The 15,859-nt window shown below is 46.2% G+C and overlaps 2 protein-coding genes across 4 annotated transcripts; both read left to right on the plus strand.

Moving 5' to 3' along the window:
- The first annotated feature begins 6,276 nt into the window (after positions 1-6,276).
- On the plus strand, positions 6,277-9,053 carry LOC123124259 (uncharacterized). 2 transcript variants are annotated; one of them, XM_044544911.1, is made up of 3 exons: positions 6,277-7,624; positions 8,507-8,615; positions 8,963-9,053. In XM_044544911.1, the coding sequence occupies exons 1-2, from the start codon at positions 6,421-6,423 to the stop codon at positions 8,569-8,571; spliced, it is 1,269 nt and encodes a 422-aa protein (XP_044400846.1). In that variant the 5' UTR covers positions 6,277-6,420; the 3' UTR covers positions 8,572-8,615; positions 8,963-9,053. The 2 variants fall into 2 exon arrangements, with proteins under 2 accessions (XP_044400846.1, XP_044400847.1); XM_044544912.1 differs by having other exon boundaries at positions 8,522-8,615.
- A 2,035-nt stretch (positions 9,054-11,088) lies between these two features.
- LOC123124260 (uncharacterized) lies at positions 11,089-14,767 on the plus strand. 2 transcript variants are annotated; one of them, XM_044544913.1, is made up of 3 exons: positions 11,089-12,504; positions 13,570-13,652; positions 14,405-14,767. In XM_044544913.1, exons 1-2 carry the CDS (start codon positions 11,126-11,128, stop codon positions 13,622-13,624), a joined length of 1,434 nt encoding a protein of 477 aa, XP_044400848.1. In that variant the 5' UTR covers positions 11,089-11,125; the 3' UTR covers positions 13,625-13,652; positions 14,405-14,767. The 2 variants fall into 2 exon arrangements, with proteins under 2 accessions (XP_044400848.1, XP_044400849.1); XM_044544914.1 differs by having other exon boundaries at positions 14,424-14,767.
- The last annotated feature ends 1,092 nt before the right edge of the window (positions 14,768-15,859 follow it).

The following is a 15,859-nucleotide window of genomic DNA, read 5'->3' on the forward strand; positions in this document are numbered from 1 at the left end:
CAAACCCACTTTCATCAATATAATCATCATAAATAGGAGGCATGCTATCATCATAACAAAATTGCTCATCAAAACTTGGGGTCAAAAAATATCATCTTCATCAAACATAGCATCCCCAAGCTTATGGCTTTGCATATCATTAGCATCATGGATACTCAAGGAACTCATACTAACAGCATTACAATCATGCTCATCATTCAAATATTTAGTGCCAAACATTTTATTGACTTCTTCCTCTAACACTTGAGCACAATTTTCCTTTCCATCATTTTTCACGAAAGACGTTAAAAAGATGAAGCATATGAGGCAACCTCAATTCCATCTTCTTTGTAGTTTTCTTTTATAGACTAAACTAGGGATAAAACAAGAAACTTAAAGATTCGATTGCAAGATCTCAAGATATACCTTCTAGCACTAACCCCCGGCAATGGCTCCAGAAAAGAGCTTGATGTCTATTACGCAACATTCTTCTTGTAGACTCGTGTTGAGCCTCCAAGCGCAGAGTTTTGTAGGACAGTAGCAAATTTCCCTCAAGTGGATGACCTAAACTTTATCAATCCGTGGGAGGCGTAGGATGAAGATGGTCTCTCTCAAAAAACCCTGCAACCAAATAACAAAGAGTCTCTTGTGTCCCCAACACACCCAATACAATGGTAAATTGTATAGGTGCACTAGTTCGACGAGGACATGGTGATACAAGCGTAATATGGATGGTAGACATAGGTTTTTGTAATCTGGAAATATAAAAACAGCAAGGTAGCAAGTAATAAAAGTGAGCGAAAATGGTATTGCAATGCTTGGAAACAAGGCCTAAAGTTCATACTTTCACTAGTGCAAGTTCTCCCAACAATGATAATATAATTAGATCATATGACAATCCCTCAACGTGCGACAAAAGTCACTCCAAAGTTCCTATCGCAGAGAACATAAGACGAAATTGCTTGTAGGGTACGAAACCACCTCAAAGTTATTCTTTTCGATCAATCCATTGGGCTATTCCTATAAGTTTCACAAACAACCCTAGAGTTCGTAGTAAAATAACACCATATGACACAACATCAATCAACCCTAATGTTACCTAGATACTCCAATGTCACCACAAGTATCCCCGTGGGTCAATTATTTGATATGCATCAAACAACTTCAGATTCATAATATTCTAAAGAACCTCAAAGAGTGCCTCAAGATTCCTACCGGAGAAACAAGGACGAAAACGTGCATCAACCCTATGCATAGATTACCCCAATGTCACCTCGGGAATCCGCGAGTTGAATGCCAAAACATACATCAAGTGAATCAATAGAACACCCCATTGTCACCACGGGTATCCCACGCAAGACATACATCAAGTGTTCTCAAATCCATAATAGTATTCAATCCGATAATAGTGAAACCTCAAAGGTAAAACTCAATTCATCACAAGAAGATAGAGGGGGAGAAACACCATATGATTCAACTATAATAACAAAGCTCGCAGTACATCAAGATCGTGCCAAATCAGGTACACGAGAGAGAGAGAGAGAGAAAGATAGAGAGAGAGAGAGAGAGAGATCAAACACATAGCTACTGGTACATACCCTCAGCCCCGAGGGTGAACTACTTCCTCCTCGTCATGGAGACCGTCGGGATGATGAAGATGGCCAGTGGTGATGGTTTCCCCCTCCGACAGGGTGCCGGAACGGGCTCCCGATTGGTTTTTCGTGCCTATAGAGGCTTGTGGCAGCGGAACTCCCGATCTAGGTTTATTTCTGTGGGTTTCTATATTTTTAGGAATTTTTGGCATCGGAAACAAGTCAGGGGGGTCCGTGAGGCGACGACAAGGCAGGGAGCGCGCCCTAGGGGGTGCCCTCCACCCTTGTGGATGCCTCGTGGCTCTTCTAGCCCAATTCTTTTGCTTCAGGGGCTTCTTCTGGTCCATAAAAAATCACCGTAAATTTTCATCTCATTTGGACTCCGTTTGATATTCCTTTTGTGCGAAACGCAAAAACAAGGAAAAACATAAACTGGCACTGGGCTCTAGGTTAATAGGTTAGTCCCAAAAATCATATAAAATAGCATATAAATGCATATACAACATCCAAGATAGATAATATAATACCATGGAACAATCAAAAATTATAGATACGTTGGAGACGTATCAGCGTGTAGTACGTCCGAGGCACTCAAAGCGGCCCTCAATCGATGATGGCGTGGCCAGCGGGGAGAAAGCGCCACGAATCAAGCTTGTACACAGCCACTGGGTTTGGCAGTGCGGACTGCTGTGATCGACTTTATTGTTGAAATTATGTGTGAATTAATTACTTGTGTTGAAATGGTGTCATGCAGGATCATCCAACACATGCTAAATTTCTCAATACACCGCTTGAGCACAACGACTACATGGAACTTTGCTTTATTAATAAGCTCGCTACTGGGAGTTTTGCAATAGCCACCGGTGTGCCACTAGGAAAACGTGTTGTTGTGTAGGGCAAAGAAAAACCCAATGTCATGGAGTCACAAGGAATAACTGAGGAGGTATTCAAACATGTTCCTAGTGGGTCTAACTTTGTACTTCCTACTGTTAGTGTCACTTGGGACCCTTCACCTACTTCAACTAAGAAGAGAAAAAGATTTTTTTTTTACCAGGGAAGACTCAATCCAGTGTAGCAGCATGTCTGATCCTGTACATGAGATTGCTACTACTATCAGCAACACTTGCCATGTTGAAACATGTCCTGATTTGTACAAAGGTGTCATGGACCTTAACTTTGATCCTGACAAGCGGTTGGCTGTTTTAGATTATCTCATGGAACATAAGGGAAAGAGCATTAATTTCGTGAAGATGGATGATGTGATGTCCGCAAAGCATCATTCAACCATATCTTGAAGAACAATCCCGATCTTATTTGCATTGATATTAGTTGTTGCATGTTCACAAACTATCTCTTTTGTAATGCCTATTATAAGTTGAAATTGGAACGAGCCTATGTAATATGAATCATGAATCTAGTTGAATTTGAAATTGGGTGCTTTATTGCTAGAATTATTACTTGAGTGTTCAGATATGTTTTCCTATATTTACATTTAGTCGATATGTTGTATTCGCACCAAAGCACTATTGTTGTAGGCTATCTCTAATTCAAGCTACCAAACAAAGTCTTACCACATACACTGCTGTCAAACAACTATAGTTGCTTGTAATCAGCATATCTAGACTCAGCATGTCTCAAAGGGGAACAACCATGCTAGGATGAGGACAACTACCAAACACATCCTAAAAAACAGAGAGTGAATCTGTTGAAATTGTTATGCAATACTGTAAATGAGGACAGAGAGAGTTAAATTTGTCAGGTTCGTTTAACTTGCTCGCTTTGTAGGCTTGTAGATGTTTTTCGAATGAGAATGACAGGATGTCAGTGACTGAGAAATAAATTTGGGTCAGTCGATTCGTACGAGCCGTCGGATGCAAATTGAATTATCAGATTAGCTTCTTCAACCTCCAGATGTTTCCACTGTTCATCTTCTTTTTGGAATAGCCGATCTAACACAAGCCTAACCGCCTGTTGCCACCACCTGCGGCAGGCAGCACCACCGTGCCGGCCTCTCCACTCGCCCTCCTCCCACCTGCCGCCCACTACCGTGCTGCCGCTGCCCACGACCATCCCTCTAACCCTAGTTATGAATCATTTTTCTGAGCAACATGCATCCACACACCTAAGAGCATCTACAGCCGGACTCCTCAAACCATCCCTCATACGCATGCGGACGTGCCCAGTCAGTGACCGGACAGGAGAGAGAAGGAAAAACATGACCCAACCGAACCCCTCATATCATCCCTATACGTCCGAGCTGTCCGCGAACCCTCATATCCATCTCAAATATGGGGGCTCACGGATGCTCCCGGGCGCGCCCGGGCATTCCGCCACGTAGGACACGGCCACACCCGGACCACCTTTTCTCTTTCTTTATTCATTCTTTTATTTCTCTCTCTTCATCTTCACCAATCATGTGCAAGTGACCGGACATAAGAGAAGAAAAATGAGGAATGTGGTTGTGCGGACGGATAAATAGAGCTCAAAACGGACATGCTCGGTCACTGACCAGGCGCGTCCGCGAGCATTTAAGGGGTCATATTTGTTATGTCCGGCTGTAGATACTCTAACACCCCTAAGATAGATAATGAGGTCGCGTGAAACCGTAAGATAGATAGTGGGGTAGCCTACTACCTTTAGATAGACCCAAAGAGCTTCTCCGACGAGCCGGTGACTGCTTCTTTCTTCTGGCTTCTTAATTCAAAATCGACTGACTCAAAACTTTTTTTCGATACAGATGCCCCATGATATAAAAAGTAGCTTCAGGCATCTATATTGATTTTTTTTCTCCTCAATGCAAGCTACTACTAATGGGCGTCACCAATCAAATAATATAAAGTAGACTCTCACTATACATGCATCCCTACACTTCACTTTAACTTTTCCAACTTTATGCATCGGACCACGCTTTTTTCCTTCAAGCACCCGCTTCCTGCAGAGGATCCCGCTTCCCTATACAAACCTACTCTTCCTGACATCCGATCCAGGGGCGGACACACGTTCAGGCGAGTGGGGGCCCAGGACCCCACTCAATTTTTGAGCCTCCCTTTATATGGCCAGTACTAGCCCAGCAAGGCCCCAAGTCGGCCCAGGTCTGGTGCCCCCACTCCGTTGCTAAAGCCCAGGAAAGATAAACTCAAGGAAGGCAGGTCTGGCGTGCGTGCAGGAGCGATCCCCGATTTTCACTGCTCCAGCGATTACATTGGAAGGCGAGGCGGCACAGCTGCGTCGATTCTTGCTGGAAATTAATTATACAAACCAAACGAACCGTCGGCTCGACCGCCGCCTGCTGCCACGATCTCCCTCCGTTGCTCCGCAGAGTCCGCCGCGCGCCGCCGCCGGCGGCCGGCCTGCCTACGTAGGTCACGGGAGGCTGGTCACTCCCTTGCTCATCATCCTCATCCCTCATCCTCAACTGGCGAACTCTGAAACTAGGTTTGTTCTTCTTGAGCTGATCCATTCGTGAAAGGATTTTTTTTCTTTTTTGGATTTCTGGTTTTGATTCTTGTCAAATCAAATGCAAAAATTCTTTGTGCTAGTATAGAACTGCTAGTATTATTAGCCATGTACTTTTTCTAATCAAATTTGATAGGATTAAAATGTGACACACTACATCAGAGCAGCTAGTATAGAACTGCTAGGTCATTTTCTAGGATTTGAGAATACAGTGCTAGTACTTGTGTGCAGACGTGCAGTGTGCTAGCCTGCTAGTAGCATGCTTTTTTTTTAACACAGTAGCATGCTTTGTTATAATCAAATTTTCTATGAAATTCAATCTGGGAAGCCATTCTGTTGAGACTGAATTTTCTACTCTCGGATGTACTAATACAGAACTAGTACCCGCGTGCTAGTTTCTGATACTAGCATACTTTTATCTAAACTCTTTACAGTTAGTATTTCAATGATTTGGCAGGGAAGAAGGAAGATAATGGAGAAGTATTTGATAAAGAAATAAAGAGATGGTAACGCCAGCACTCGTTGCCGTTGTCACTGTTGTGAAATGTTTTTCAGCTATGAAGATTGTGAAAAATGCTTCGTGTAACAAAATTGGTGATTGTTATTTGAGTCGCAGCCTAATTTGCCTCGTCGAAAAGGAATTGCTAGATACAATTACCAATGAAGTGATTGTTGATTGTTTCCATAAAATGAAAGATCATCGTGTGGAAATGTAATGGTCTAATACATTGCATCTTTTACATGTTTACCATCGGCATTAGCATTTAAGCAGATAATCCAAATATGTGTTTCTTCTTTGCAGGTAGCGGCATTTATGTTAGAGACAAATATTCTATTTTTCAATCTATGTACTATTGAGATATAAACTCTTTTTATAAGGTATGTTCACTTTAGTGATAAACTCGACATGGCTCTGTTGGATGAAGTTTTTTTTTTTAGAACTTGGTTGAAGTATCTTATGACTTATTGAAAACTGATACTCCCTCAGATCCATATTGATTGTGGCTCACTCGACAATTAATATGGATTGAAGAGAGCATTTGTGTACAACATAATGTGAGGTTTATAAGCCTTCTTGAGTTTTCTTATTGATGAGTGCCCCCAATTAATTTTTAGTCTGGGTCCGCCCCTGATCCGATACTACATGGCATGTGAGGCATCACCTTGGGGCTACGCAGGCCATGCCCTTGCAAGTTCAAATTCAAAACCAGGGAGAGTTTAAACCTGTACTAGACATGTAGCGTACGAGATACGCAACGCTTTCTTTTGCCTTTGTCAGACAGACCTGCCGTCTACAGTGCGTGCTGCACAGCTGTTCGCTGCCAGGAGCAGTCGTCCACAGTACCCAAACATCCATCGGACCGCCTCCCACCAAGCTCCAGGACACCCCGCAATGTCGCTCCGGCGGCGCCTCCCAGGCCTCTCCGCCAACCTCCGCCGTTCCCTCTCCACCGCCGCGGCCTCCTCGCAGTCGCACCCGCCATGGGCGATCATCGACGGCACGTCGATGGTCGACAGATCGTCGTCGGCCCCGGTGGCGTGCTTCCGCCCCGTCCAGCCTCCGGGCGTCTCCGACTTCACGGCCCCGGCGCACCTCCTCAGCCCCAGACCACGCCCCGCCGCTCCCGACAGCAACGTCGTCCAGTCCCTCTTCGGCAGCGTCGGCGCCGTCAGCGGCGACGGCCACCTCCTCCTCACCTACCACGACCTCCGGGCGGAGGGCCCCTGCACCAAGTGGGATTTCGCGCAGGACCTCGAAATCCAGCGCTTCGTCTGCAACCCTGTCAGCGGCCAGATGCTTCGCCTGCCCGACATCGGCCGCTCCAGGAGGACCCTCGTCGTCCACCACATGGGCCTCCTCACCCAGGGTGCCGGTGGCGGGCCGCCTGGCAGGTTCGCCGTCGCCGATCTCCTTTCCCATGGCGCCATCATTCCGCGGTTTCTCTCGGAGGAAGGGGAGTGGAGGACGGTGATTCGGGCCACACCATCCTTACGGCTGCCGCGCCTGATGGAGGTGAACCAGGAGACGGTTGCCTTCGGCGGCCGCCTGTGGTGGGTCGACCTCACCCTGGGCGCCATCTCCGTCGACCCGTTCGACGACCGGCTGGAGACCCGCTTCGTCGAGCTGCCGAGCGGCAGCGTGCTGCCTGCGCGCGCACCTACAGACAGCCAACAACATTTTGGGGACAGGCGTAGAGCTGCCGATGACCAGAATCTGTTCATGCGGGAGGTGGCCAAGCACCGGCGCATCGGCGTCAGCGAGGGGAGGCTGCGCTATGCCGAGGTGTCTCCTCACGACCCGTTCGTGCTCAGCTGCTTTGCGCTCGACGACGAGGGCAGCTGCTGGACGCTGGAGCACCAGGTGGCGCTCAAGCAGGTCTTGGCTGATGGAGGCTACCCGTCAGCGGCGCCACAGATCGCCGTGCTTGACCCACTTCACACCAATGCCATCTACCTCAAGGTCGGTGAGCACCTCGTCGTCGTGGACATGCGCGATGGAAAGGTGATTGGGGCATCTCCGCTTCAAGAGCAATACTTCTCTCTTGTGTCATGTGTGCTTCCACCATGGCTTGGATCAAGCCGAATCCCTACGCCAGGTATGTATTAATGTATGTAACACCAGCTTGTTTAATCTATGTAAGTTTCAGTTTGTATTTGCTCGTGCATTGCTTAAGTGTTGTGTGCTTGGAGAGAATTTTGCGATTTGTTCATCATAATGTGGAAACATACAAAGGGATGAATGTTGTGATTGGAAACTAATGTGGGACGCATGTCATAGATGGTAGTGATGAATTTAGCGTTGCCACTAATATTACAAACTTTAGATTGCAACAGACTTGGATATATTGGTTCTACTGATCTACTGAGACCGACTAGGATATACTGCAGTTTGTTAGAAGATGTATGCGTGTTATGTGTTAGGCAGTGGTTCATACTAGCGATTGTGCTTCATGTTCCCTTCAGCCATGCATGCTCCTGTTATTTATCGAAACGTGTCGGATTAGGTGAGCAGAATGGTACATTTCCCTGAAGATTGAAGGAATTCTGTTCGCACGACTAGCTAGCAGCAGTCTCCTTCGGCGACCTGTTGCAGTTAAGGACGATGTCTAAACACACATACATGGTTCAGCTGTTTGGTTTCTGAATTTGAAATTTACACTACATGTTATTTCTACATCCCTATAATTTAGTTCAGAAGATATCTTAAGGATGTTGTCTTCACCTCATGACTCTTGTGCACCTCTTTTTACTGAACTGACTACCCAACTTTTGGCTTCTAAATAAATTGTGTTCCTCTGATCAGTGTCAAGCTATATGTGAGCAGTGCAGTAAACTGTGCTAAATTCTTGTTAACTTGTTCTATGATCAGTCATTTCCGCCGGCTCATTTTTTATAAGCAGTGTATAGTTTATATTGTTACAAATTGTTCTAGGTTAGCATAAGTTGTATCTGTCCTTGAAGTTCTTGTACCTTGACAGGGATTTTTTTTCCAGGCAAGAAGGATGACATGGAAGCGACAGATGATCTGGTTAGCTGCATCTAGAAGTGGTGAATGAGTATCAATCTTACCAGCTTATGTATCTCTGGGTGGGTACTATCTTATAGTCTCTTATCTAATGCTTCTTTGCTGATCCATTATTAGTATTGTACATTCGTTTTGTGAGTACTCAGGAGTCAGGATGCTTTGTGCTTCCTTGTTGTAATGATGACCACTCTTTTCGTTTTCTTGCAATATTACCAACAATTCTGGAAAGTTTTAAACTGAGGCTTGTTATTTGCAAACAAATGATAATTATGTAATTTGCTGCTATAAGTTTCACTTGTGGATGTGAGATGTATAAATGGACTATAACGGCACTTGTGTTCATTCAGCTTTTTGTTTTCATTTTCCATGTTGAGTCAAACGCCCCTCATATTTTTATCTACCTTTTCAGGTTCTGGAACTAATCGATGCAAGGGTTGTGCTATTAGGAAGCTGATGGTGGTTTGGAGAAAATCTGGAGAAGTTCGGGTTTATTGTTTGTTGATGAAGTATCTCATTTAGTGGGAAATCTATCACTAATAAGCTCACATAACCACACTTACTTTTTTAGCGGGACACATAGCCACACTCAAGTTTGGCGCCTATAAACCTAAGGTTGCCAGCACCGGAGGCCCATGCCCCCCTCATCTAAAAAATATCATGACGTCTACATTGCAACCCTAAACTAACCACAAGATTTAAGATTCAACCCTCAACTATAAAAACGGCCATTCTACACCATGAACTAACCACCTAGTTCGGGAATCAACCCTCCATCGGGTTTTGATTCATTTGAGCGATATTGACCGCTGATTGGCCATTGACATGTCACCTTTTGACCCCCTCCTTACATGTGGGACCCACATATAGGGAAAAAGAAAATAAAAAATTCCCAATTCTCTATCTTATATCTCTCTCGCTGCATTGATTGCTGCTCAATTCCCCCACCGCCGCACTCCTCGCCATCGCCCAGCCTCCAATCTTCTTCCTTCTCGTCCAACCGCCCGCCCACCTCCATGCGCCATCGCTCCTCCATCCTCCTTGCCGTTATAGCACCCCGATCCAGGGGGAGCGCCGCCACAACACCACTGTTGGCTGAGCAGTGAACACGCGCGACAGGTGTTGCTGTCCTTATGGCGCCAAAAGGGAGGGGGATCTACTCAGGCGCGTCATCGCTTCATCGAGGTCGTCAGGGAGCAGTGCGTCTGGCCCCGCCTCCATCCCATCCTAGACCAATCGAGCCCGTGACGCCTAACCGGAAAGCTTACTACCGGTGTGCTCTTCTGTAAAGAAGAAGGGGAATGGGTCAACGAGGTCATGAGAGACCTATGGGTGAGAGGAATCGATTTGGCACTGCCCAGTGACCGGTCAAAGCGGTCAAAACCACTCAAATGAGTCAAAATCAGATAGAGGGTTGATTTCTGAACCGGATAGTTAGTTGGGGGTTTAGAATGATTGTTTTTATAGCTGAGGGTTGAATATCAAACCATGTGGTTAGTTCAAGGTTGTGATGTGGACTTTTCTCAAATTATATTGTGCAATTTTAAATCCATTTTCATATTTAAATCACTGTGATCGAGACCAATCTAGTGCCCAGTTTATGGAAATGAATCACTACAGAATATGAAAAAGATCTGACGTGTCATTTATAAAGTTCTTGGATTTTCCCACTACTGGTCAAACATATAGGTTCAGCAACAAAATTTAGTACAAAAACATGTGATTTATTGAAAAGTTTTTATATTTCTATATTCCTAACTACCTAGTGCCTAAGCTTCAACACAAATACTATGGCCGTTTTTGGTACCGCGTCCCTCCCAGTCAGGCAGAGGGGTGTGTGTGTGTGTTGGGGGGGGGGGGGGGTTGTTTGGCTGCGTGTGCCGCATGGAAAACTAGGCTCACAAGATATTCAAAGAACCCCTCAGCCAAGCTCTGGGGGATCATCTGAATCAGTTATTTCCTCATATGCAGGCTCGTTGCAGTGTAATTTACACGAAGCATGTTGAGTTTTGGTGGGCAAGCAAACGTGGTTGAGAGGCTACATTACCTCAAACAGACTCCACTAGGGCCAGGCTCTAGGGAGACAAAAAATGGCTGCAGGGAACCAAACATGGCCTATATATTGCTTGTGGCTTGTGTTGTCCAAAAGGGGCGATGTTGGTTGTAGCTAAAACCCTACTTGTAGCATGGGCTAACCGAATTCTCTGATTTTGATGTCAAATGAAGGAGAGAAGTGGGGAATGCCCGGTACGTCGGATAGACACATAGAGACCACTCCCACTTCCCACCCCCCCCCCCCCCCCCCCCCAAACCCTCCCCTCTCCACAGAGCGGACGGTCCAAACGAGCTCGAGCGGAGTGGCACAACAACACAACAATCCATTCATGGCTTGCATCGACCTGTTTTCAAATTGGAAAATGGGGAACGTTTTTGGATTCAAAATTTCAAATTGACACAATTCACACACACACACACACACACACACAGCCTGGTCAAAAAGGAGGGAAAAGACCAAGACCAAGAGCAAAAAGGAGGGCACGCAAGTCGCAGACAGGTCTACAGTCTCCAGGAGCCAATGAGCACGCAACCTCTACACCCCTGCACACTGCAGCGTACAGGCTACGCTCCAACGGACCGCACCAAGCTCGAGGCCGCCGCCGCCATGCCCCTCCGGCGCCTCCTAGGCCTCTCCGGCCGCCTCCGCCGCCCCCTCTCCACCGTCGCCTCCTCGCACCCACCGTGCCACCACACCCTCTCCACCGCCGCCTCCTCGCACCCACCGTGCCCCGCCCTCTCCACCGACGCCTCCTCCTCGAACCCGCCGCGGCGCCGCACCCTCTCCACCGCCGCCTCCACGCTCCCACCATGGGTCATCATCGACGGCAGGTCGCCCGTCGACGAATCGTCGTCGGCGCCGGGCGCGCTCTTCCGCCCCGTCGACCCTCCGCGCGTCTCCAGCATCTCCGTCCCGGCGCACCTCATCAACGCCAGGGAGCGCCCCGCCGCCGACAGCAGCGTCGTCCAAGTCCTCGGCGGCAGCGTCGACGCCGCCAGCGCCGACGGCCACCTCCTCCTCACCCACTACGACATCCTCGGGCCCGACATGGAGGCCGAGCGCTGCATCTGCAACCCCATCACCGGCCAACTGCTCCGCCTCCCGTACCCCGACGGGTCCAGGAAGAGGCTGGAGTACCACCACATGGGCCTCCTCACCAAAGCAGGTGGCGGCGGCGTCGGCGGGGACGCGCCTCACCGGTTCGCCGTCGCCGAAATCGTGCACCAGCGTGACCGCGTCATCGACCGGTTTCTCCCGGAGATTGGCAGGTGGGAGTTGGTGCTTGGCCTGCCGTGCAAACCGCCGCTCAAGTGGGTAATGGAGATGAACCAGGAAACGGTGGCCTTCGGCGACCGCCTCTGGTGGGTCGACCTCACCCGCGGCGCCATCTCCGTCGACCCCTTCAGCTACCGGCCGGAGTTCCGCTTCGTCGAGCTGCCGGAGGGCAGCAGCCTCACGGACTTCCTCGCACAGTTCAAAGAAGCCCCCACCGCGACGTTCATGAAGGAGATGGGCAAGTACCGGCGCATCGGCGTCAGCGAGGGAAGGCTGCGCTACATTGAGGCTTCTCTTCACGACCCGTTCCTGCTCAGCTCGTTTGTGCTCGACGACGAGGGCAGGAGCTGGACGCTGGAGCGCCAGGTGGAGCTCAGGCAGGTGTTGGAGGATGGAGGCCACCCGTGCGAAGAGGGGAAGAGGCCGCCGCAGATCGCCGTCATCGACCCGCTCAACGCCGATACCATCTACATCACCGTCGGCGAGCAGAAGCACATCGTCGCCGTGGACATTTACCAAGGCAAGGTGATCGGGAGCTCTCCGCTTCAAGACGGATACCGTTCGCTTGTACCATGTGTGCTTCCACCCGCGCTTGGATCAAGCCAGATCCCTACCTACGGCAGGTAATCCATCACCTCCTTGTTCTGATTGAGGCTTGTGCATTTCAGATAGAAAATTTGTCTGCGAGTGCTGATTTGTTGGTAGGATTGGTGCTATTGATCTGCTTACACCGTCTTACTGTAGATTGAAATTAAGTTCTCCGTTTGGTAGTAGCGTTCACTCAAGCAAGTGCACATCATCTTTCTATTTGTCATTTGTGCTTGCTCCTGTTCTTTTTTTTTTAGAAAAGGGCTTGCTCCTGTTCTTATTTTCTCAGATTGTTTTCGATACTAGATGATCACAATGGCACATACTCTTTTTTAGGGCTAAATAATGTATGTTTCTTTTTCGACAGAAGGAGCTCAAAGCTCCCAATTTCATTGCCTGAAATTGATAAACAGTTAAATAATGTATGTGCGCCCATGAACTATGTTCACTCACAGAACGACATATCTATGCATGTTATTTCAATCATGTATTTCAAAATGTACAGTGTTTCACAACTACATTATATATTCATGAATCCATCTCTCAATAATCTTGTTCAGAAAGGTACCTGAAAGGTTGTTGTTTTTACATAAGCACTCCTGTGCAATTTATTTAGTTAACTGACCACCCAAGTTTTGTCCTCTGAATAAATTAAATCCCCTGCTGGTCACAGGCTATGTGTTACCTGTGGTGAACTCTTCATGTTCTGTTGTAGTATGTTTTCAGTTCTGTTCCCTTCCCTGTCACAAATTGTTATCAGCAATTCATACTGTACGTAAACCATGAAGCTGTGATGTTTCAGTTCTGGATCTTTTCTTTAGTAAGGAAGGGCATCTGAAGTGAAACAATTAATCCCACTTTGACAAAAGATGCAAATCATGTTAATGTTATGATGGTGGTAGCAATTTGATGTTGCGGTGTGGTGCATGGTCTGGACATATGCTACCAGTATTATTTCTGAACTTTGTTACTAGTAAAGAAATAACCAGTCTAAGGCAGCACCAATGCTTCTTTTTCATAATTATGTTGATATATCTAATTGCCCAAACGTAATGCAGAGTTGCAACTTAAAGTTAGGCTGATGTTTTCTCCCATTGTAGGAACCCTCTCCATGACTTCAAAATGGTCACTGGGCCATCATCAACGCCATTTTAGCTAGAATTCTTCTGAGAAAGTACTCAAGGTATTTCTCATCAGAGTAGATCTTGATGTAGTTTTTTCCTGTTTTACTATATCATGATGTAGCTTTTCTGTTCAAGAAATGTAATAGTCTTTGGGAGCATGCTAAAATGAAAACAATCTATTACTCTTTGGATATTTACTCTGGTGTTGGTAATGTTGAAGAGTGTTAGCAAAACCTCGGCCTCGTGTTGAACGGCAGCCGTGTTGTCAAGTGACTACAGCTTATATGTGGCTTCGCCACTAAATGGCATCACCATGATGATGGTCCTGCCCGCACCCGTAGACCGCATATTTTGCGGTACAGTAGAGGAAGGGAGCACCGCCGACGTGATTTGCATGAATGTCGTACCTCTGGAAGACGATGCCGATGTATTTGCATCTGAAACACTTGAACTACCATTCTTAGCCTACTTATTCTTCGCTCATCACGCTCATGGTTCCCGTGGTACTGCTGCTAGTCCCAAAAGGGGCAATAGTGCAATATAGAGAGGACAAAGAATACATAAGAAGATGCAAACACAGACTCTGTACAAAGCTTTACATTGTTTTAGTACATCCATTAGAACGATAAAGGAAAAGGCATTTTCCATTTCTTGGGCCTGCAGCTGGTGCTTTTTAAACCATTTGTTCCAAGAGGTCCTTTTGGGGTGTATATATTGCTCGGGTAATTGACTGATTCTATGTGTTCTCACTGACTGCACTGTGAGGCTTAGTAGTTTGTTACTGATGATATTCCTACTGATACTTACGTAGGTATCTACCGTTTTGCTAGGCCGGGAGCTGAAGACAGGAAGAAGAGGCAACACTGAGACGCACATTCAGTTATTTAAGGGAGGAGTCTACATTCAGTCATTATCTTGCCAATGCAATTTTAGTTATTCTCATAACGTATTTACAACTTGGTGATGCAACTGGCTATATATATAAGCCGTACTGTATTGGTGATGAAGAGATGCGAAAGGAAACTAGAAAGGCATCAACTAAGTAATCTCCCTAGAGTAGTTAGCTGTAGTTTAGTGGTAGCGGGTATATTTTCTTCAGTTATCCCTGGACACTTGACAGGTACTGGTTGTAGGACGCATCGACGTTCTTTTGGAGCGAGCTCGCTTCTAGCTATATGTGTGTGTATATATATATATATATATATATATATATATATATATATATATATATATATATATATAAGCGTATTGTGTTGGTGATGAAGAGATGGGAAAGAAAACTAGAAAGGCATCAACTAAGTAATTTCCCTAGAGTAGTTAGCTGTAGTTTAGTGGTAGCGGTGCTACCTTCTTCGGTTATCCCTGGAAACTCGACAGGTCATGGCTGTTGGAAGAAGCTAAGCTAGAACATCAGTTAACAGCAACACTTCTGGGACGCGTCGACGTTCTTGTTTCGATCTTTTGGAGCAAGCTCGCTTCTAGTTGTACAGTTACAAAGAAGAAACTCTAGAGCTAAGCTACACCAGCAGTACAGTTACAAAGAAATTACAACAACAGATGCCGCAGGGACTATCGGAAAGAAAGAACCCAAGCCTCAAAGGAATTATACCACTCCCCCTTAAATAGCTCCCTGAATAAGCCATTTGATTTCTTCTTCGAACATTGCGCTACTAGTGTATAAATAAATTAGGCTGGATGGCTTTGAAGATGTATTCACTCCTTGTGCTCCAAATAGCCATGTGACAAGAGTGATAATCTCAAGCAAAAACTGGCTTTAAGAAAGAGATAAATGTGATTGATTTGTTCCCTGATAGAGGCAGCCAAACACAAGTAGACCCAACAAGCAGCTGCAGATTGACAGTGGAGGAATAGTTGAACTCTAGTTTCCAAAGCAACGCAAGTAAAATCGGGTATGAATAACTAAATCCACTGTCATATATGAATGAATATGTAGGAAGAACAAAGAAAATCTATTAATACTATATAAATATTGTCAAGTAAAATTACGGTACCCTTATACTCCCTCCAGCAGAGATGGAATACCACTAAAATCTGACCCTTCACTTATAAGGGTAGTTTAGTCTTTTCTCTTCTGAATTAGGTCCTTCTCTGATTTCTAATCAGATAACCGTCCTATCACCAACGCAGCGGCCATCACATTAGAGCAGATATATCTCTATGACGACCGCGCCATTGCTGCCTAGCATCGATATTCGATCGAGAGCGATTGGATAGCAGTTACCGATCAAGGAGAACCTGGCTACAT

This window comes from Triticum aestivum, chromosome 5D (assembly GCF_018294505.1).
Source record: "Triticum aestivum cultivar Chinese Spring chromosome 5D, IWGSC CS RefSeq v2.1, whole genome shotgun sequence".
Classification (NCBI taxonomy): Eukaryota; Viridiplantae; Streptophyta; class Magnoliopsida; order Poales; family Poaceae; genus Triticum; species Triticum aestivum.